The 22,047-nt window shown below is 40.0% G+C and overlaps 1 protein-coding gene across 4 annotated transcripts; it reads left to right on the top strand.

Moving 5' to 3' along the window:
- The first annotated feature begins 639 nt into the window (after nt 1-639).
- LOC101882252 (NLR family CARD domain-containing protein 3-like) lies at nt 640-20,327 on the top strand. 4 transcript variants are annotated; one of them, XM_088649632.1, is made up of 12 exons: nt 640-720; nt 1,146-1,196; nt 2,214-2,342; nt 3,518-3,622; nt 4,905-5,009; nt 8,249-9,617; nt 9,675-10,198; nt 11,154-11,327; nt 11,977-12,150; nt 14,449-14,622; nt 15,819-15,865; nt 16,410-20,327. In XM_088649632.1, the coding sequence occupies exons 2-12, from the start codon at nt 1,153-1,155 to the stop codon at nt 16,934-16,936; spliced, it is 3,372 nt and encodes a 1,123-aa protein (XP_088505758.1). In that variant the 5' UTR covers nt 640-720; nt 1,146-1,152; the 3' UTR covers nt 16,937-20,327.
- The last annotated feature ends 1,720 nt before the right edge of the window (nt 20,328-22,047 follow it).

A 22,047-nucleotide genomic window follows, 5' to 3' on the forward strand; every position in this document is an offset into this window, starting at 1 on the left:
GTGCATAACTATAAATTCCCTAATGTTATTTCCCTTTAAACATATAATAAAAAGAACAAATAAATAAATAAGAGCTGCTAAGTTTGATTTTACTGATAATAATAAATCATTTCTAACAACCAAGACACATCAACCCTGTCTTAGTTTCTGAGGAAAAATATTAATATTTTTATTGACATTTATCCTGAATTTTTAGAAATGACCACAAAAATAGTATTTAACATCTGTATTGTAATAGCGAGTGTAGACAAACAGATATATTGATTAAAATAAGTTTGGAAACACCTTCAGAAATAGAGAGATAATACATGTACATTTAAATTATGTGTTGCAAACAATAAATAAAAGACAAACTACAACATTTGAACTGAATGTAATGCTGTTTAATGGTTTTCTTCATTTGTCCTCTGTTTAAGCATTATTCATTTATATAGAAATCTCTAATCTTATTTTTTAGGTTCAACATTGCTATAAATATTCATCAGAGACCTCTCATATTTCATCTTTAATACCTTCTCTAAATCTTCCATCAACACACTTGTCTTCAGGACACGCCCACAGTCAGGAGAGTCTCATGAATATTCATGTCAGTGTCACTCTGTGGAGCCAATAATATTTCAGGATCTACCTGTAGATCACACAGGTGTGTTTTAGTGAAGTGAAAGAGTGAAAGAGCTCAGATTGTGTTCCTGCTGCACAAGAGCGTCTGTACTTCTGCATGTGAGTTTAACACTTCTACATTACGCTGATTTGTGGAGATGATGAAGGGTTTATATAGTGTGATTTAAATGTCTGATCCTGAAGATCAAATCCTCAAACACAGATTAAACACTGAGTCAAACACAGTCATTTAAACACTGTGTCTAAAAGCTTTATTTTTAATCCCTTTAAAGTGTTTGTTCTCTTCTATATCAGACTGACTCAATAGTGTCCAATAATTCAGCATTAAATATAACTCTAAACATTCAGAGTCACCAAATCAAAAGTAAAGTTAAAGCAGACCTTCAGTTGAACAGGAAGAAAAGCTGCTCAAAACAATAGTACTCATGTTAAGTACTATATATATATATGTGTGTGTGTGTGTGTGTGTGTGTGTGTGTGATTGTTTCCTGAAAGCTCTGCTAATGTCTGCATTGGTGTTTTAGCTGCAGTATGGCAGAGGAGCGAGTAAAGGACTCTCTCTCAGAGAAACACAGGTATTGACTCTTTTTTTACTCCATTATTTCAACACTTTCTCTGAAGAACAAAGACCAACAACAAGGCACTTATTTGTGTTGCTATTGCCTGATCAAATGATGGACAAAGCTTCAGTTTACAGCTTCAGCAAATGTGTTTAGATCATTCCAGATTACAGACAGCTTGATCTGGTGTTATCTTTAACAGAGCTGAATATGTGTGACGTGTGCTGTTTAAAGTCTTGCACAACATCAGAGTTAAAGCTGAGCGCAGAACAAGTTTCAGCTTGTGCTTTAGTACAAATGTGCATGTTAAACTCAGTGTATAGTTTAGGGAAGAGAATTATATAATACTTTTGTGTATTTCTATGACAGAAAGTAATGTTTTGTGTTTTATATTCCTCATCAGATTTCTGTGATGAGTTTTTACTCAACAGGTCACAACATCACAAGGTTTTAAATTAAACTTATGCAGAATGAAAAAGCAGCATGGGTGACATGGTGGCTCAGTGTTTAGCACTGTCTCCTCATAGCAAGATGGTCATTGGTTCAAGTCCCAGCTGGGTCAGTAGGCCCTTCTGTGTGGGGTTTGCATGCTCTCCTCGTGTTGGCATGGGTTTCCTCCAGGTGCTTCCCCCACAGTCCAAACACACACGCTAAAGGGGAATTTGATGAACTAAATTAGCCATAGTGTATGTGTGTGTGTGTGTGTGAATGAGTGTGTGGGTGTTTCCCAGTACTGGGTTGCAGCTAGAAGGGCATCTGCTGCATAAAACATGTTGGAATAGTTGGCGATTCATTCTGCTGTGGCCAACTCTGAAGAGACTAAGCAAAAGGAAAATAAATGGATGAAAAAAGCAGCGCATCACTCGTCTGTTTACCCATGACTGCTGTGAAGCAGACCTGATCAGACAGACCTTCAGACAACTAGTTTGTGCTGAATTAAACTGAACAAACTCATATTTGTCTGATAATCTCTTGTAAAGTAGAATGAAGTTTGTCCTGCAGTTTATTCCTCTGGTGTGTTTGTGTCTTCAGGGTGAAATCAGGATCACGTGTGTCCAGCTCTGTGTTTCTATTAAATGACCGCTTAAAGCTACATCAAAACATCAGCTCAAAAGATCATCTACCAGACCTCAGGGAGAAAACACCATCATCTGCCAAAAGGTATTTAGTCTTTACATTATTGATCACACAAAACTGTCAATCACAGTCATTCATAGCACTTCTATGATTAACTATTAGGCAGATTTGAAGGTACAAAAATTTGGATAAGAGGTTAGAGCCCTCACTGTTCACCTCACTGTTGGGAGAGGTTTCCCAAGCCTCCACAGGGTTTTCCCACGTCGAGTTTCACTACGGCAGACAGCCCCGAGGGGTACTGGATTTCATGAGAGAGGCTTGGAAGGATGAGCCTTCTAACAGTAAAAAATAAGCTCCAATACATTCTGGATCTGCGGGCAAAACTCCACGCTCTGGGGCGGCTCTCGTCGGACAATTTGCTCAAAAATTACCTAGTGGCAAGGTCCGTTCATGGACACTCGATGAGTGGGGAGCTTGATTTTGATCTGATGAAGGAATACTGGCAAATTCAACTTACGCCTCTATCCAAGGAAAAAATTATTTTTACTACACCCTTCGGATTACACCAGTGCGTTACGCTTACATTCGGGTGGTTCGAAGCACCGGCAAGTTTCATTGTTTAATGGACAAAATCCTTGCCTCACACTCTGCATTTGCTGCTGCCTACCTCAATGGCATCATCATTTTAGTAATCATTTACAGCGGCATTTGCAGCATCTGAGGGCGTCCTGACAACACTTAGATGCTCTCGGCTCACGGCCAGCCCAAAGAAGTGTGCAATTGGAGGTCAGGTATCTGGGCTTCCGCTTGGGACACAGGCAGGTGCGGCGCCAAATTGACAAAACTGCAGCATTTGTAATTCCTTTTCAAGACCTAAGACCAAAAGTGAGGTGAGACAGTTCTTGGAGCCGGCGGGATATTATGGGCGTTTCATCCCTAATTATTCGGTCCTCATCAGCATGTTAACTAATCTCACTACAAAAGGAGAGCCAGATACTGTACAATGGTCAGAGCGGTGCCAACAGGTGTGTGTGCTGCTTGAGCTGAAAAAATAGAAAAATAAATAAAATGTTTGCACTCACCTGCATTGCCGACCCTGCCTTCCTCTTTCAACATATCATAATACCTCACAACTGTCTAATAAATGATTTGATCACTATTTTGATCTTAAACTTTACTCACAAAAGATTTATCTTCTACCTTGTAAAACACCTTGAGGTTGTGACGCTCCTTCTCCTCTGGTGTGTTTGTGTGTCCAGTGTGAGATCAGGATCATGTGTGTCCAGCTCTGTGTCTATGAAGAGTGACGGGTCAATGGGTCATCCACCAGACCTCAGAGAGAAAACACTATCATCTGCCAAAAGGTATTTTGTGTTTAACATTATTGATCACACTAAACTGTCAATCACTATCATTCATAACACTTCTATTATTACCTATTAGGCAGATTTGAAGGTAAAAAATTTGCATAAGTGCTGACTAGTCCTGACTATAGGGTGGGAGAGGTTCCACAAGCCTCCACAGGAATTTCCTCCTTCGAGCTTCCCTATGTCAGACAGCCCCGAGAGGTTCTGGATGCCTTGAGAGAGGTTTGGAAGGACGAGCCTTCTAACAGTAAAAAAATGAGCTCCAATACATTCTGAATCTGTGAGCAAAGCTCCACGCCCTGGGGCGGCTCTCATCGGACAATTTGTTTAAGGCTCAGAATCAGCAGCACCAAAGATGTTACAAGGACACTTAATTACGACAATTTGCACCGGAAAAACAAAGTGCTTATACTGCTGCCATCATCCAGCCCAAAATTACTTGCCTAGTGGCAAGGACCATTCATGGACACTCAATTAGTGGGGAGCTTGATTTTGATCTGATGAAGGAATACTGGCAAATTCAACTTACGCCTCTATCCAAGGAATAAATGATTTTTACTACACCCTTCGGATTACACCAGTGCGTTACGCTTACATTGGGATTGTTCGAAGCACCAGCTACTTTTCATTGTTTAATGGGCAAAATCCTTGCCTTACACTCTGCATTTGCTGCTGCCTACCTCAATGGCGTCATTATTTTAATAATCATTTACAGCGGCATTTGCAGCATCTGAGGGCGTCCTGACAACACTAAGATGCTCTCGGCTCACGGCCAGCCCAAAGAAGTGTGCAATTGGGCAAGTGGAGGTCAGGTATCTGGGCTTCCGCTTGGGACACAGGCAGGTGCGGCCCCAAATTGACAAAACTGCAGCATTTGCAACCCTTTCCAAGACCTAAGACCAAAAGTGAGGTGAGACAGTTCTTGGAGCCGGCGGGATATTATGGGCATTTCATCCCTAATTATTCGGCCCTCACCAGCATGTTAACTAATCTCACTAAAAAGGGAGAGCCAGATACTGTACAATGGTCAGAGCGGTGCCAACAGGTGTGTGTGCTGCTTGAGCTGAAAAAATAGAAAAATAAATAAAATGTTTGCACTCACCTGCATTGCCGACCCTGCCTTCCTTATTCAACATATCATAATACCTCACAACTGTCTAATAAATGAATTGATCGCTATTTTGATCTGAAACTTTACTTACAAAAGATTTATCTTCTACCTTGTAAAACACCTTGAGGTTGTGATGATCCTTTTTCTCTGGTGTGTTTGTGTGTTCAGTGTAAGATCAGAATCATGTGTGTCCAGCTCTGTGTCTCTGAAGAGTGACGGGTCAATGGGTAAACCACCAGACCTCAGAGAGAAAACACCATCATCTGCCGAAAGGTATTTAGTGTTCTACATTATTGATCTCACATGGACTGTATTTCAGTATTCATCAGGACATTTTTATTTTACTTTAACAATACTTTAAAGGGCACCTATGATGAAACTTATTTTTTGTTTGCACAGAACTGTGTGTGGGTATAGTGTGTCCTTGTCATTATTCCTGATGTTAAACTAGGATCCAAATCCCTCCTCTTTTGAGGCCCACCACAACGTGATGTAGGAGTGCGGTTTCCCTGCCAACCAAATTGACTGACAGCCATGTATTAACATGTCTACTTAGTAACGCATATAATCATATCAACAAGACAAAGCAACTGGGATTAAAGGATCTGTTCAGATCATCAATCTTCATCACATGTGATCAAGAATGAGTTTTACAGGTTTAAAACATTTTTAAATTAGTACATGTTAGTAATAAAGTAAGTTAAAGACAGTAAAATCACTGTATTTACTTCACCACAGTTGCATGTCAGTACGATTATAAAAGAAGATACATCAATACAGGTTTGTAGATGTTAAATCATTTTTTTTGTACATTAAAATAACATATATCCACATAGCAGCGGATATTAAACTATATCCTGTCACATTTGCAGTACAAAAACAGTACAAAGTTAAATGCACTGTGCGTGCGTGTGTGTGTCTGTGTGTGGGTGAACTTTGTAACAACAATGTGTGTGACTCATCGTAGTAGAAAGGCTTGAATTAACTCAAACCCAAATGTATCAAATAATCATTGGGAAAGTTCTTGCTGTAGTGTTTCTCACAAACGTTACGTAAAATCTGCTTCCTTCATGTCTGTCTGTGTGCTGTTTATCTGATGCAGACGATGCGGAGACTGAGGCCCCGTTTACACTAGTGCGTTTTAGTTTGAAAACGCATAAGTTTTGCTACGGTTACGCCATCCGTCCACACTACGCCGGAGTTCTCGAGCGCCGAAAACGGTGCGTTTCGAAAACGCTGGAGAGGCCGTTTTCATTCTAAAACGCTGCAGCTCCGTCTCAGTGTGGATGGGGAAAGACGGAGATATCTGAAAACGGAGGCGGGGCTGCAGACATTCGCCTCTCTGATTGGGGCTTTTCCTCAATATTAAGTAGCCTAACACACAGTTCAGTCCTGAATCTTCTCCGTGTAAGTTCAGACTTCGCAAGTTTGATCAAGGCTGCATCTCTTCTTCTCAGTTTGATATGGAAAACATACCGAGGACCAGCGTCAATCTTCACAGGGAACAGTGTACTTTATAACTTCACATCACCTTGACTACGTTGTTTCACTTTCTCAACAATAAAATGTAAACTTGATATAAGGAACTGCCTATTTTTATTTTAATATTAACAACTAAACAGACAGCAGAAATGTTGAGGCGTCGTGCTGCATATATGAGCGTCATCTTCACTGTGTGCATATTTATAACAAAACGGAGCCGATAACAACTGCCTCCTTTCAATTTCAGTGAAAATACGAAACACACCCTCTCTTTTGCTGAATATCAGTTTTAATAATCGATAATGGCCATTATAAAAGTATAACATACAATAAGTTTATACATTATAGGAAATAAAGGCAAGCGATCAGTCAATATACAGAATGTAGGCTACGTGCTTACATTAATCATTAACTTATCTTTGCGCTCAGCCAAAACACGTTACCTGAGAACAAGTAATAGATTCCAGTGACCAAAGTCAGGGAATATGTCGTTAGATAAAGACAACAAGATGAATGAAATATTACGTTTTATAAATATAGTGAGATTAGATCCAGCGGGAGATGCTTGATGAGAAGTCCGACTAGCAGAGCTCTCATCTGGGTAGATGGGCTCCAGCGATTGCCAAAGTGTGTGTGTGTGGTCACGTGATGTGCGTTTTCAGCGTTTTGGTGTGGACGGAGAGCAGTTCAGAAACGCTGGGTAAAACGCGAGTGTGGACGCGGATCGTTTTCATTCTAAAACGCCGTTTTAAAACTAATACGCACTAGTGTAAACGGGGCCTGAGGCACACTCTGACAGGCACGTGGGAATGGTGGGCGGGGAGAACTAACTCATTTGCATAAAGGCACAGGCCACAGATATAGCTACAGTGTGTTCACAGCTGAGAATTCTAATATTCTGAAAGGTCTAATAAATAATCTGATGGGTGTTTTGTGCTGAAACTTTACCGACACATTCTGGAGACACAAAAGATCTTGAAAAAGAGGTAAAATAGGTGCCCTTTAAAGGCACAATGCCGCAAAATTATTTCCATTAAAATGTCCAGAAAACACTAAAATAGTGCTATATAAATCTTCTGACTTGGAATTGTTTAGAATGTATTCATCCATTGTCCTAATAAGGACAGATATCTGACTATAAAAACTCTGGAAGTATAATGTCCTCTTTGTAATGGTGAGTTTGAAATAAAGAGACAGAAGATCCATCTGCTAAATCTAATAAAGAAAAATACTAATGTCAAGGTGAATATCAGAGTGAAAACTAAATAATCCAAGTAACAGAGAGACAGAGATGCAAACACAACAGGGCACATCTATAAATTCAACACTAAAAAAGTGCAGATCTGGACACAAAAATCAACTTATGACAAGGTTCATGTGTGATTTATGAAACATTCTCATGCACACAGTCCCATCATACAGATGATCTTTATATGTTAATAAATGTGTCGACTGAAAACGGTCATGATTTGAACATCAAGCCCTTAAATATTTATGTTTTAGACGCCTTTAACTTCTCACAGAGAGAGAGAGAGAGAGAGAGAGAGCACAGATCAGTAATGTGAAAGTGAAAGTAATGAACACATCAGCTTCAGCTTAGAAGTTCAGACAAACCAACAGTGGCGGTAATGTGAAAATAATGAGCTCATAACCATCTTAACAATCATAAAGCAATCTTACCACAAAAATTTGGCCACCTTAGGATTTTTTCCAGTAAATACATAAAACTTCGATATTAAACTTATCAACCGTCCCATGTTTAGAAACATGCATACACCACTTCCCATGTAAAAGTCAAAATAAATAAATGAATTGATGGGAGTGCGCGCAGACCTGTAGGTTAATTCTATGTAAATGAATTTAACCTGAATATTGACTATTAAATGAATATTAAATGAAAAACTTTCATTGCAGGAGACACACGAGTGGGAGCAGTGGGCTGGGATTCACATATTCAGAAGAGTATTGAGCTATGAGGCATAACCATGGGGTCTACTCATTAATTCCTTGTGTTGTTGTTGTTCCTGCAGTGTGGATGGAGATGATCAGACTGGAGACCTGCAGCAGGATTCACTCCAACCAGAACATGATGAACTTCAGAGAGTCAAAGAGCAGCACAAAACCAGCATGAAGAACAAGTATGAGAGATTATTTGAGGGAATCAACCATGGAGAGACTCAAACCCTCCTGAACAGCATCTACACACAGCTCTACATCATAGAAGGAGAGAGTGAAGGAGTGAATGAAGAACATGAGGTTTTACAGATGGAGAAAAGAGCCAGAACAAAACCCTCACAACACACTCCAGTCTACTGCAATGACATCTTTAAAGCCTCAGCTGGAGCAGGACATGAGGAGAAGATCAAGAAGGAGAAAGCCCAGATCAAGACTGTTCTCACTAAAGGCATCGCTGGAATCGGGAAAACCGTCTCTGTGCAGAAGTTCATTCTGGACTGGGCCGAGGGAAAAGACCATCAGGATGTAGATTTCATGTTTGTGCTTCCATTTCGAGAGCTGAACTTGATCAGAGATCATCAGTACAGTCTTCACAGACTTCTGCTGGACTTTCATCCTGAACTTGAAGACCTGGAGCCCAAGATTTATGAGCAGTGTAGAGTTGTGTTCATCTTTGATGGTCTGGATGAAAGCAGAATCACACTCAACTTTTCAGATGAGGAGAAAGTTTGTGCTGTGACTGAATCTTCATCAGTGGCTGTGTTGATGTGGAGCCTCCTGAAAGGAGATCTGCTTTCCTCTGCTCTCATCTGGATCACCTCCAGACCAGCAGCAGCCCATCAGATCCCCTCCAGATACATCGACCGTCTGACAGAGATTCAGGGATTCACTGAGCCTCAGAAGGAGGAATATTTCAGGAAGAGAATCAGCGACGAGCATCAAGCCAGCAGAATCATCTCCCACATCAGAAGAGCAAGAAGCCTCCAGATCATGTGCCACATACCCGTCTTCTGCTGGATCTCCTCCACTGTGCTTCAGAAGCTCCTGGAAGAAGATGTGAGTGCAGAAATCCCTCAAACTCTGACTGAGATGTACATCCACTTCCTGCTGATTCAGATCAACATGAGGAAGCAGAAGTATGAAGAGAGAGATCAAGAGAAACTCCTGCAGTCCAACAGAGGAGTGATCCTCAAACTTGCTGAAGTGGCTTTCAGACAGCTGATGAAGGGCAATGTGATGTTCTATGAGGAGGACCTGATTGAGAGCGGCATAGACGTCACTGACGCCTCAGTGTATTCTGGGATCTGCACTGAGATCATCAAGGAGGAATCTGTGATTCATCAGAGAAAAGTCTACAGCTTCATCCATCTCAGCTTTCAGGAGTTTCTGGCTGCTTTCTTTGTGTTTTACTGCCATTTAACAGAGAACAGAGAACCGCTGAGGGTGATTTATGAGAGAGAATATTCATATAATCAATATCTACAGTCCAGCTCTGAGAAGTCTCTGTATGTTCTGCTCAGTTCAGCAGTAGTTAAAGCTGTCAGGAGTAGTAATGGTCATCTGGATCTGTTCCTGCGGTTCCTGCTGGGCGTCTCACTGGAGTCCAATCAGAGACTCTTCCAGGATCTGCTGACACACACAGAGGAGAGCTCAGAGAACATCAGGAGAATCACACAGTACATTAAAGACGAGATCAAGAGGGATGATGACCCTCCCTCAGCTAAAAGACGCATTAGACGGTTACAGATCAAGAGAGATGACCCTCTCTCAGCTGTAAGACCCATCAATCTGTTCCTCTGTCTGCTGGAGGTGAAAGATCAGACTCTGGCCAGAGAGATTCAGGAGTTTGTGAAATCAGACAAAGACTCAGAGGAGGAACTCACTCCCGCTCACTGCTCAACAATCTCCTACATGATTGAGATGTCAGAGGAGCCGCTGGATGAGTTAGACTCTAATAAATTCAACACATCAGCTGAGGGAAGACGGAGACTGACAGCAGCTGTGAGAAACTGCAGAAGAGCTCTGTGAGTATTCATTGATTGATCACAGAAGACACACATCAGTCTGCACTGAAGACTCAGATCAGTTTAGTGAATCACTGCCCTGCTTTAACAGAAAATCTTTAGCTGGCCATATCGTCCCCCTGTGAGATCGCTGATACACCATATTACTGCATGGGGACGCGGCGGCAGTGTTCTGTTTCCTTATTTGCTCATTTATTTCAGCATTTCTAAACGTATTTAACAAACTTTTCTTGACTTTTTACTCACACAAACAACATTTGTACTTATTTAATAATCTACTTCATTTGCTTTACAGTTTATCCTGGAAAATAACTCTAATCCCTGTAAATCCCTGTGCTCCTCCAGCTGAATAGGACATTTGTTGATGTGTATTTGCTCAAATCTAACACAGTGTTGCTCTGGGATAATTGTGTTTGTTTTCTGATCAGAGAAATAGTGTAATTTTAGACACAGTATTGCCGTCTCGCCGCAGACATGCCTCTAATATTACATTTACTGTAGGCCTAAACACTAAACTTTACACTGAGCTCAGTAAAATGCTCTCTGATTAGTTATTAATATTCTGTTCAATAATTCAGTACAGTCATATGAATGGGGAAATACAGCTTTAGTTTAGTTTAATGTACTTTCAATAATTAAATAAATGAATAAATAAATAAAAAAGCAGATTTAAATGAAATAATATTCTTGTTCTGAAAACGCTCATGTGTCTGTAGTATGTCAGCAATTCCTGTAATTCACTACAGTTTTGAGTGTGACTCCTTGTATTTAATGAGAATATTTCATTCATTCAGATCTAGGATGTGTTATTTTAGTAGTCCCTTTATTGTTTGAGCAGTATATATATATATAGTTTATTTCCAGTGTTGCTTTTATCACTGTAGACTGGACTCATGAACACTCAACACTGCTCATTTCTTACTGCTGATTGTGTTGCTCTTTGTCCTCTACACAGGCTACAGGGCTGTAAACTCACTGTTGAGTGCTGTGAGAGTTTGTCTTCAGTTCTACAATCCTCAAACTGTGTGCTGAGAGAGCTGGACCTGAGTAACAATGACCTGCAGGATTCAGGAGTGAAGAAGCTCTCTGATGGACTGAAGAGTCAACACTGTAAACTGGAGACACTGAGGTAAATGATTCTCCACTCTACAACATTAAAAGTGTTTTGATTGAGATGGAAATGTCCAGATATATTTTAGAGCATTAGTGGAGAAACTTCGAAATGCTGCTTCTCAAATGAAAGTTGCTCTTTTTCTTAATCAGTTCAGGAAATCAGTGTATTTTAATGATTATTTTAATTAATTACCTCTAAATCTTTATTTATATTTTTTATTTTTAATGATTATATTTATAGTTTATCTTGAATTGGTTTATTGGAAAGATATATTTAGGAATTTGTCAGATGTTTTGGTCATTCTGACAAAAAAAAAAAAAAAAAATGAAACAAGAGAAGCAATGTGGATGAGGTCTGAGGAGGTTTCTGGACCCGGCAGCAGGTTTGACAGGCTCTGGTCATTTGCATATTGCAGGTTCATAAATATATAAAGTCTCGTGTTCCTCTTATCTAAACTAAAATTTAACATTTTTTTACATTAAACGTGTTCAGGAATATATTAGATGACATTTAATATTCAGTTTTATTAAATAACAATAGTCAATAATTCTAATTGACACAAATTCCAGTAGTTTTGTCATATTATTAACCTCATAGTTTGATTTTACATCAGATGAATGACTGAAATCACACTGTTAATGTAATCTGTGTTCTTCTTTCTCAGATTGGTCATGTGTAATCTCACTGTTCAGTGCTGTGAGAGTTTGTCTTCAGCTCTACAATCCTCAAACTGTGTGCTTAGAGAGCTGGACCTGAGTAACAATGACCTGCAGGATTCAGGAGTGAAGAAGCTCTCTGATGGACTGAAGAGTCAACACTGTAAACTGGACACACTGAGGTAAATGATTCTCCACTCTACAATAACTACAGTCAGACAGTTTCATATTAGAGCTCTTCATGCTTGAACATGTTAACCCTGGGTGATACTAAACCCCAGATAACAGGAATTATGGTTTATCAGTGATTGTGTTTTACACTGCTCATACTATACCTGTAGTTAACCCTCAGGGGTCTGAGGTGATTTTGGGACCCCTGAGATGTTTTGACATGCCCTGACATCTGTGCTTATTTCAGCTGCTTATTACACAGAACTGGCCAACATGTGTTTCATTTGTGTTCAGCACAAACTGAGCTACAATAATATGTGAGAGATATTGATGTACATGCTTGTGCTTTTTAGAAAACAAATATTATGTGTGGTTAGTAGGTTTTAGCGGAAAAAGCTCACTAAATGTGCCTGAACAAGACTTTAGAGTAAGCAGTCTTGTAGACTAGAATATTTACTGCACAATTATGTGTAATTATTCTGTTCTTTCATTCAGAGAAAACATTACAATGATCTACATTTTGTTAAGTGTGTTTTGGGTGATCTCAGCTGTATGTGTGAGTGACAATGCTTATGAATAATTCACACCTGAGAGACAACAGACACTCCCCCACTCACCCATCAAGGGCAGTGTACAGCAATGTCCATCTGCAGAAGCTAGCCCGAACTCAATGCTTGTTGTGTTACTGCTGTGTGACCATGTAAACACTCTGGGTGAACAATATACAGTGCTCAGCATATATAAGTACACCCCTCACTAATCTCTCTTTTACATTCATAGTTTAATAGGAAGCTCTACAGTATTATATTTGTGCATATACAATAGATTAGCCAAATCTGGAGCTCATCTAACAAAATAACTCATAATTACGGTGTAAAAACTAGGGCACTCAAAATACAAAATTAAAAAAGAGGAAAAATCAAGAGAAGCAAAACAATGGATTTTTTTTTTGTATTTTTGTATTATTTTTTTTCTTAATATTTAGCCTGAATTTAATTGTATTATGTTATATATTATTATTATTATTATGTTATTATATTATATTATCTTTCAATTTCTGAATATGTTTGCTGACTAAAATATGATGTTCATGAATAAATCTGTTTAATAAATGTGTTCTGTTTAAATGCAGCAGAATACACTGCCTATATTGACTGAGAAATGGAGGAAAGTCTTGGTTTTCAGAATGGGCTGTCCTCCATTATGCTGAGCGCTGTATGTGACTTATACAGCTGCACATATAATATATATTTGAAATGGTGTAAAACGTGTTCGCCAAACTCTCTTGTGCATTAATCCAGCATTTAATAATCATTTCTGAATGAGTCTGAGACACTGAAGTCGAGGAATGACAAACGCTTTAAACACAAGAATAAATCAGATTTAAACATGAAAAACAATTACTGTAAATCTAAATCATATTTGAAGAGCTTTAATATAGATTTCACTAATAGTTGCAGTCTCAGTTCACTGTTTGAAAACTTTACCAGGTTGTGTCTGTCTGTGGGTGTCAACAATCAACATTTCTGTGTGAAAGTGAAGCGCAGCGAGAACACAAATAGACATTATACCAGTGTTAATCCTGTTTCAGAGCAGAACAGTGGATCTGGAGGTGTGAAAGCAGCAGAGTTAAACGCTAAAGTCAAGCTGTTTTGTGTCCTGCTGAAGGTTTGAGCTGCTCTCATATTTGTGCAGTTTCAGTTTCTTCAAAACAAATAAAAGTCTCATGATAAAGTGTGTGAAATAATCCTGATTACTCGCTCATCTAAAACAATATCAGGTAAAGGCTGAATGTGAAGGAGAGTCAGCAGTCATGAATATTGATCAGGTGTTTCTCTCCTGACAGAATAAAAGTCCCCTAATGGAGCATCAGTGTGATGTGACCGTGGGTCAGGTGATGAACACATGAAGAGAGCGGCTTTGTGTTTGTCTGAGCTCATTTTGTTTTAGTCCACAACAGAATCACAATATAAATGATGAAATCAGCTCATTTCCTGTTGTGTTTTATACATGACTTTAAGATGATCTTCTGAGCTCAAGTGTGTCTTCTTCCTCCTCACAGCAGACTTTACAGCTTGATGTGGTGTATTATGAACAATGTTTTTGCTCTGTACACTTCTACAGATGATGTCGAGTCCTTGTTGAGTGTGTGTGTGTGTTTGCTGATGTGATCAATAAGGAGAGCTAATCAGGATGTGTGTGTTCATCACTGCTGTTGACATGAGCAGAAACAGCAGTCAGCATCTTCACAACACAAAGAGATGTGTGATAGTCCAACTGTGTGATGTGGACTATTGCTGTGTTTGTAGATTGTCTGGCTGTATGGTGACAGAGGAAGGCTGTGGTTTTCTGTCTTCAGCTCTGACTTCAAACCCCTCACACCTGAGAGAGCTGGATCTGAGCTACAATCATCCAGGAGATTCAGGAGTCAAGCTGCTCTCTGAACAACTGGAGGATCCAAACTACACACTGGACAAACTCAAGTATGTGGAGCAGCACTGCCTTTTTTATTGTGAATACAGATACTTTGATACTTCACTGCTCTTCTAGTGTCCAGATATGAATCAAAGCTGTTAAATATGTCAGTGCACTGGGGCAGTTCTCACATTAAGCGTGATATTATATCTCATATTAACACTGTACAGTTTCAGCTTTGTAGTTGAGCAGTGAAACTTGTTCTCTACATTTCTGCTGAAGAACTGTACAGTATCAGGTCAGAGATGTGTGTGTACTCTTCTCCAAATACGTCCTGTATATCCTCTAACAGCAGGTTAAACTCTCCCTCATTAACTTCACTGACACAGAATGTCCTTTATCACACTTTAATAATGGCGGAGTAAAACTATAAACAGGAAGAAAATAAACAATATCAATTTACATTCACAATGTGGACATAACAAAGATGTTTCTGGCAAATATCTCACATATCTTGTAATCTGGCTCTTTTCTGCTTCTAAACTAACATGAACACAAAATATCAGGCAATAAAAGTGATCAGCAGACAGTGATGCTGGTTCTGATATAGTCCAGTGACAATCACATGTTGAACAAACTCAAATAAAGCAAATGACAAAAAACTCCTAAACTAATCCTTTATAACTGAAGTATTATGAACAATAAACAGAACACAAACCCACCAAGCTTCCAAAGGGCGAGGAGGACTGCAGATTGGTCTGGATTCACTGCTCTCCAACTTAGCAATGTTTGGAGATGATGAAGAGGCATTTGACAGAAGATGAAGATCTCCATCATATTTCAAGTCATTTAACACTGAATTCTGCTTTATTATTGTGCTGCGCTTTTGTCAATTGATCATTGAATGAATCCTTCAGTCTTTATATCTGTCTGTTTCTGTGTTTCCATTCTGTTTTCTGTTTCCACATCTGATCTAAAAGCTCTGTGTGTCATTCAGAAGCTGATTTGACAGCTCCACACACACTCATGTTGTTTTACTGCAGTTATTAATGCACTGAGATCAGCCAATCACAATCCAGCATTCAGCACACACTCCACATGTCTTATTGTGTGTGTGTGTGTGTGTGTGCGTGTGTGTGCGTGTTTGTGTGTGTGTGCGTGTGTTTGCGTGTGTGTGTGTAAGTGTGTGTGTGTGTGTGTGTGTGTGTGTGTGTTAAGCTGATGTTTGTGTACTGACTGAATGTCAATCTGTGTGTGTTTACAGTCTGGATCATGGAGGAGAGACGAGGATTACAGCAGGACCACGCAAATGTAGGACTACACACACACACACACACGCTCTCAAACACACATGAATACACTCACACAGTCAGACACACACACACACAAAAACACACACACACACACGCTCCCTTCTGTCTCTCTCTCTCACACGCACACGCTTATACACAATCAGACATACATACACACTCACTCTCACACACATTCTCACGCACACACACACACACACCCTTTCTCTCTCACACGCACAGGCTCATGCACAATCAGACATATACACACACTCACACAAGCATGGCCCTCTCTCACACACAGACACACACACTCGCTCTCACACACATACACACTTCTTCTCTCTCTCACGCTCACACAGCAGTGAACACATGCGCACACACACACACACAGCAGTGAACACATGCACACACACACACACACACACACACACACACAGCAGTGAACACATGCACACACACATACACCCTCTCTCTCTCACGCACACACACACACACACAGCAGTGAACACATGCACACACACACACACAGCTGTGGTTGTAAATGTGTGTGTTCTTGTGTTCAGATGTCTGTTTCCTCACTCTGGATCCAAACACAGCACACACTCAACTCATTCTGTCTGAGGAGAACAGAGAGGTGAAGAGTGTGAGAGAGAATCAGCCGTATCCTCATCATCCAGACAGATTTGATGTTCATCATCAGGTGTTGTGCAGAGAGAGTGTGTGTGGACGCTGTTACTGGGAGATTGACTGGAGTGGAGATTATGGTGTGTGTATATCAGTGTCATATAAGAGCATCAGGAGGAAGGGAAGAGGTCGTGAGTGTGTGTTTGGATATAATGCTCAGTCCTGGAGTTTGTTCTGCTCTTCCTCCAGTTTCTCATTCTGGCACAATGACACAGAGACTGATCTCCCAGTGAAGCCGCTCAGCAGGAGAATAGGAGTGTTTGTGGATCACAGTGCAGGAACTCTGATCTTCTACAACATCTATAGAGACACAATGAGCCTCATCCACTCAGTCCAGACCACATTCACTGAGCCGCTCTGTGCTGGGTTTGGGCTTTATCCTGGATCATCAGTGAAACTGAGCTGAAGACTGACGAGAGATTTACCCAGAATCCTCTGCAGGAGCAGTCAGCAGCAGTGTGTGTGTGTGTGTCTGAGTGTTAGTGTGAGTGCATGCATGCTTGTGTGTGAGAGAGTATGTGTGCGTGTGTGGGTGTGCATGTGAGAGTGTCTGTATTTGTGTGTGTGTGTGTGTGTGTGTGTGCGTGCGCGCGCGCACGTGTGTGTGTGTGTGTGTGTGTGTGTGTGTGTGTGTGTGTGTGTGTGTGTGTGTGTGTGTGTGTGTGCGCGCGCGCACGCGCGCGCGCGCGACAGACAGTGTGTGTGAGAGAGAGAGAGAAAGAGAGAGAGAGAGTGTGCGCGTTTGTGTGTGTGTGAGCGTGTATCTGCGCATATGTGTGTGTGTTTGTGTGCGTGCATGTGTTCACTGCTGTGTGTGTGTGTGTAGTGTGAGAGTGTCTATGTTTGTGTGTGTGAGAGAGAATTTGTGTGTGTGTGTGTGTGCGCATGTGTTCACTGCTGTGTGTGTGTGTAGTGTGAGAGTGTCTATGTTTGTGTGTGTGAGAGAGAGTGTGTGTGTATGTGTGTGTGTGTGTGTGTGTGAGAGAGAGAATTGCTTTAAATCTCTTGATCATGTTCATCATCTGTTCTGGTTCTTCTTGTGGTGAGCAAGAGCAAGTTTTGCTTGAGCAGCTGAACAGTGAATGAGCCACCATTTTAGTCTGTGTCTCTGACTATCGCCAGCTCCAGAAGAAACTTACACTGAGTCCAATTCTGTCCACATCTCAGGAAAACTCTGCTCCACATATCAAACTATTGTGTTCAGCGTCTACACTCCAGATAGCCATGATGATCCACAGTCTCTCCATGTCCACAGAAGAGACACTCGTCATGGACACTAGAGTGAACAACACATATGAAGCGTTCACTGCCACATTCCCTTGCAGAATCCTCCATTGTAAATCCCCAACACGTTTGGTCAATGGTGCTTTACACAAAACTCTCCACACCGCTCTCCCCCTACAGCATCATCACATATCCATTCCTTCTGTTCATCTGCCTTCGTCTTCTCTCTGATCCCGAATAATCATCAGGATATCAGATGTGTGTTTGGACATGATGTGCTCTCTTCAACAAGCAGCTGTTGTCTTGATTCTGCAGGCTGTTGGCTCTGGCAGTGGCTCAGATATGTGTGCGCTGGCCTATAATAAAAAGCAGAGTTCTTCTGCAGTCGGGTGATGTGCTCCATCAGGCACAGTCGTCTCAATAGTATCCTGTTGTGTGCTGTGCCCGATGTGTTCAGATCTTGTAGTGTGCGCACGTTTAAGAGTTGAGAGAATATAAGGCTCATTCCTGGCGTTGGCTAATAGTTCAGCTTGAGCAAACTCATGTTTAAAAGTGTGTTGATGATATTGTTAAATAGCCTACATCATGAGGCACAATTGAAACGTTCACAATATCATCTTTTATTTATTTATATTATTTTCTCTTTTATTCTTATTTGCACAGCCGTTATTCTCAACACCGTAACGGACTAAACTGAGTTTAATAATAGCATTTCACAAAGCTTTTGCTGTAAAACCAACATTTCCCTGTTGCTCATATGTGCCTCAAACCAGCTTAATGGCTAAAACATCACATTTCTGAGGAGTTTTAGATTTAGATGTGATTTAAGGTACAATTATACAACTTGTGCATCTGTGCTCTCTTTATTTCTCTAAAAAAGCTTTAACTTTAGATGTCTTACCCAAACCACATGCTCACAATGTCAGGCTTAACATGGCGGCTGGTCCTCAGCAAGAGGTTTTTCTATATTTAATTGTTTCCCTTAAACAATATGAATATCACAGGGTGGAGAATACAGTGACGGGGTGAAGACCGTAACAGGGTTGAGGAGACACTTTCATTTCAATGTTAATTTGTTTTAATTAATGTGAAATTAAATCTAAGACTAAACCAAAACACTTCTTTATTTCAATAAAACATTTAGACATTGATCACACTGAGATGACATTAAACTTCATTAAACCAAACTACAGTCAGAATTCAGAACAGTGAAGTGCTGCAGGTAACTGGAGCGTTAGTAACCTTTACAAATGCTGATAAAGGCCTGTGTTCCCGAATATACTGCTGAACAGAACCTACAGTGAACAGGAGCAACAGCTACATCATGACTAAACCTTTATTTTCTGGAACATCAAGAAAAACTGCAGCAGAAAACTTAATGTCTTCTAAATGAAAATTCTTAATAATAATAATAATAATAATAATAGAATTATACAGCCAGACGGGCTGCTCTGTGCTCTGAGTATTTCAGAAACTGCTGATCTACTAGGATTTTCACGCACAGCCATCTCTAGGGGAGGAAATATCCAGTGAGTGGCAGTTCTGTGGGCGCAGATGCCTTGTTGATGCGGTCAGAGGAGAATGGCCAGACTGGTTCCAGCTGATAGAAAGGCGACAGTAACTCAAATAAGCACTCGTCACAACTGAGGTCTGCAGAAGAGCATCTCTGAACACACAACACAGCCAACCTTGAGGCGGATGGGCTACAGCAGACCACCAGATATTCCTCAACCTTTTGACAGCTGAAGCCTCTTTATCTCTAATATTAATATGAATTCTGCCCTTAATGACCTCCTCTCTAACGTTGGCTAATTGTCACATGACATTGAGATGAGCAAATGAACTGTTTACATAATTAAAGTCTTTTTTCACTTCACATGTTCTGATTTGATCAGCTTTAACTCATGATGAAACTCGTGACACATTCAATATAAAATCTGCTGCTGATACGGGCGCCATGTCTGAGATAAGATTGTGTCACAGTTTCAGTGGAAACACTGCTTCAAATATTCTCTCAGTGACTAAATAAAGTTATAGTCAGTATATATTTACTGAAATGTTCATGACAAATTAGGAGAATATCTCAATCCTGTTATGGTTGAGTGTGATGGGGTTGTGTCTATAAAACAAAATGGCCGCTGCTGCTCGTGTGGTTTAAGAGAGAAGGTCCACATGGCAGCAGTTAAACTAGAATATGTCATATTGTTTGGACATTAAGAAAACAATCATACTCCATCTTAGTTTTAGGTTACAGGGTTGAATTGTTAAGCTTGACCGTACCCTTCCTTACCATAGTAAACCTCAAAGAAATTAAATGAATGAAAATATATCTTGCCTTCTTTTGCACCGTGCTGTTAAAAAGAGCTGAATGATGTCACTTCCTGTCTGTGATGTAATAATACAAATAAATTGCTATAGGTGGAACAATGCTAGCGTAATAGGGTTGAGTTTATATTGAGGGACAAACCTTTGTAGCCTGTTTTTTATGAAAAAAAAATTGTATTTTTTATTTTATTTGTATTTATCACAAGAAAAGAACTCGAATAAATAGTTGTAATACTGAAAAAAATGTAGACACTGTGTGCATTTTATTTATTTGTTTCTTCATGCAATTTCAGAGAAGTGCCTCGGGTATATGACAGATAGCTTTGGTTTGTGACAGAAATGTTGAAAGTTCTCCCAGTTCTTCTTCTTTCCCACCACACATTTATGCATGTGTAAATAATGCTCCACAGTTCCACAATCATTCCTCTGACTGTTAAATCACATGTGAATCTCTTATAGCCTCATTCACTTACTGCTTCAAGAAATCCAAGAGGCAAGGGCTGGGACAAATGCAGTGTTTAGTTTACATCCACTAACATGGCCAGCAGGCCTCACTGATCTGGGCTACATCACTGTGTAAATGTTTTCTGTGTTGGGTTGAATTTATTTGAACCCTTTCAGAAACACGAGTCAGATGTGCTTCAGGCATTAGTGATGAGCCAGTCTAGATCAAACACAATGACTCTGTGGTAGAAGACTGAGAACCTGTCTTACTTCTGTCCTCACAGATAAAACTAAACAGAATGCTACAAACTTAAAGCAGGACTTCCAGGACTCAGAGAAATAAACAACTGTTAACTGAAGTGAAAGCACAAGCGGCCGGCACTTCTGTTGACATACAGTACATGAAGGGCTCTGTCCATAAGAGCAATAGCCTTGACCCCCCACTTCTGTGTTCTGCTCAGTTGGCTTCAGCTCTTCTGTGACTTTTCTTGACGACTCAGCATCATTCTACACTTTTTGTACAAGCAAGCTTCCCCTGAAAGTAGATTTTATTCATTTTTATTTAAGGCTTAGTGCTTTCTACCCATACATATATATACATATTATACATATATTTATACCTGATCACTGATCTTCTGCTCTTTCCATCACCCTGTGTCTTGCAAGAAGTGTCCACTTTGGATGCTGTGTCCAAGCTGCTTTTTGTATCTCCATCTAAGTGAGACAAAACAACCAAACATAAAAACTATATTGAGTTAAACTAAACAAAGTTAAATTTTCATGTTTGTATTTTCCCTACCATTTTTACCTTAAAATTTCTAGAGTAACGTATTTTTTGGGGGAACTCGGGAAATAAAATATTTACAGGAGTTCCCGGATGACAAAGTTCTAGACATTTCAACACTTAAAACAAATTAAGGCTTTGATTTATTTTAATTTTTTTTCGGAGAGAGAGAGAAAGAAAGACGGAGAATGCAAAAAAAAAAACTAGTTCAATAGAAAACAAATAGATTGATGCATGCAGAAAACCATTTCTGCGCAGTTCCTGAGAACCTCAGCAGAAAAAACATACACTGCTCATGCATTGTGAGACTGGCGTAATAGCCTTCAATGCTGAGGTGTCTGCACACAGTGGGTTTGCATGTCAACTTTAATCACCAGATAAAACTAAAGTTTAAATAATATGATGATTTTATTTTGACTGAGCTTGGCTCCTGTAAGATAGATTGTTTTGTATGAAGCAGAAAGGAGAAATGTAATTCTTGGCCACCTAGTCAGGTCTCAGACAACAGATAATTCTATAAAAAGATTAAATTAATATTCATTTAAAAAATATTTCCTAGATGATCTTAACAAATCACACCAGTTGAGTCTTGGTTCCCAGTTACTGTTTCCAGTTAAGGGGGAGCCATGCTAGGTTGATCACTTACTGGAGTGATGACCAGTCCTCATCCTGGAAAACCAATGTTCCTAAGAGTTTGGCTCACAGCTGCCCACACATCTGCTTGATAGCTTTAGGTTGTT

Source organism: Danio rerio, chromosome 4 (genome assembly GCF_052040795.2).
Source record: "Danio rerio strain M-AB ecotype USA chromosome 4, GRCz13ab, whole genome shotgun sequence".
In the NCBI taxonomy this organism is placed as follows: Eukaryota; Metazoa; Chordata; class Actinopteri; order Cypriniformes; family Danionidae; genus Danio; species Danio rerio.